Source organism: Anarrhichthys ocellatus, unplaced genomic scaffold (assembly GCF_004355925.1).
Source record: "Anarrhichthys ocellatus isolate YVR2014 unplaced genomic scaffold, GSC_Weel_1.0 scaffold240, whole genome shotgun sequence".
In the NCBI taxonomy this organism is placed as follows: Eukaryota; Metazoa; Chordata; class Actinopteri; order Perciformes; family Anarhichadidae; genus Anarrhichthys; species Anarrhichthys ocellatus.
This window is the reverse complement of record NW_022280270.1, coordinates 11,011-11,736: the sequence shown is the minus strand read 5'-3', so window position 1 is coordinate 11,736 and position 726 is coordinate 11,011. Positions and strand designations below refer to the sequence as shown.

At 55.1% G+C, this 726-nt stretch overlaps 1 protein-coding gene across 9 annotated transcripts in view; it reads right to left on the bottom strand.

The window, feature by feature from the left end:
• card9 (caspase recruitment domain family, member 9) overlaps positions 1 to 726 on the bottom strand; it is a 5,594-nt gene that overhangs the window by 556 nt on the left and 4,312 nt on the right. For 6 of the 9 annotated variants that reach the window (XM_031879251.1, XM_031879253.1, XM_031879254.1 and 3 more), the window contains 2 exons: positions 400 to 588; positions 62 to 330 (listed from right to left, as the gene is read on the bottom strand). In XM_031879251.1, coding sequence (XP_031735111.1) covers positions 62 to 330; positions 400 to 588 — 458 coding nt within the window. The remainder of the gene's footprint in view (positions 1 to 61; positions 331 to 399; positions 589 to 726) is intronic. The other 3 variants (XM_031879255.1, XM_031879258.1, XM_031879259.1) reach the window with 1 other exon arrangement.

The window sequence follows — 726 nt, the reverse complement described above, 5'->3', positions numbered from 1 at the left end:
TATGCTGCTATAGGCCTAGACTGCTGGAGGACTTCCTAGGATACACTTGATACACAATTACCCATGATGCAGCAGTGCTGGGCCTCTGTTCAGACTCTGTAGCTCCTCCCACAGTCGAGTCTTGTTGCTGCAGTGCTGACGCCTCCTCGTTCTCCCCAGACGTCCCACTCTGCACCTCCTCAACGCTACCTGATCCCACAGGTCACATGACACATGAGACCAGGTCACATGACGTGATTTAAAGCGATAGCAGGTCACGTGACTCTCACCTTTAGCGGGGTTCTCAGTGGGCTCCTCTTCCTCCTCCTCGCTACTCACACTCTTCTCACCCTGAGCGGGACAGAGCCGACATCATTACATCATCATTACATCATCATTACATCACCTCCTCCTCCTCACCTGGTGAGTGTTGCTGGTGAGTCTGCGGAGGCGTGTCCTCAGCTGTAGCTCCTCCCCCTGTGACCTCAGCAGGAGGAGCTCCAGCCTGTCAGATTGCTCAGTGAGCTGTCTGACCTGCTCCCTGTACTGGTCCTTCTCCTGCAGGAGCAGCCGCGCCTCCTCATGCTGCTCCGCCCGCGATGACAGAGCCTGAAAGACCAATCAGAGGGTTCAAATTCATGACGTCATCATCATCATCATCCTCCTCACCTTGTCTCTCTCTCTGATCACCTCCTCCTCTCCTCGTCTCTCCCTCTGATCACCTCCTCCTCTCCTCGTCTCTCTCTC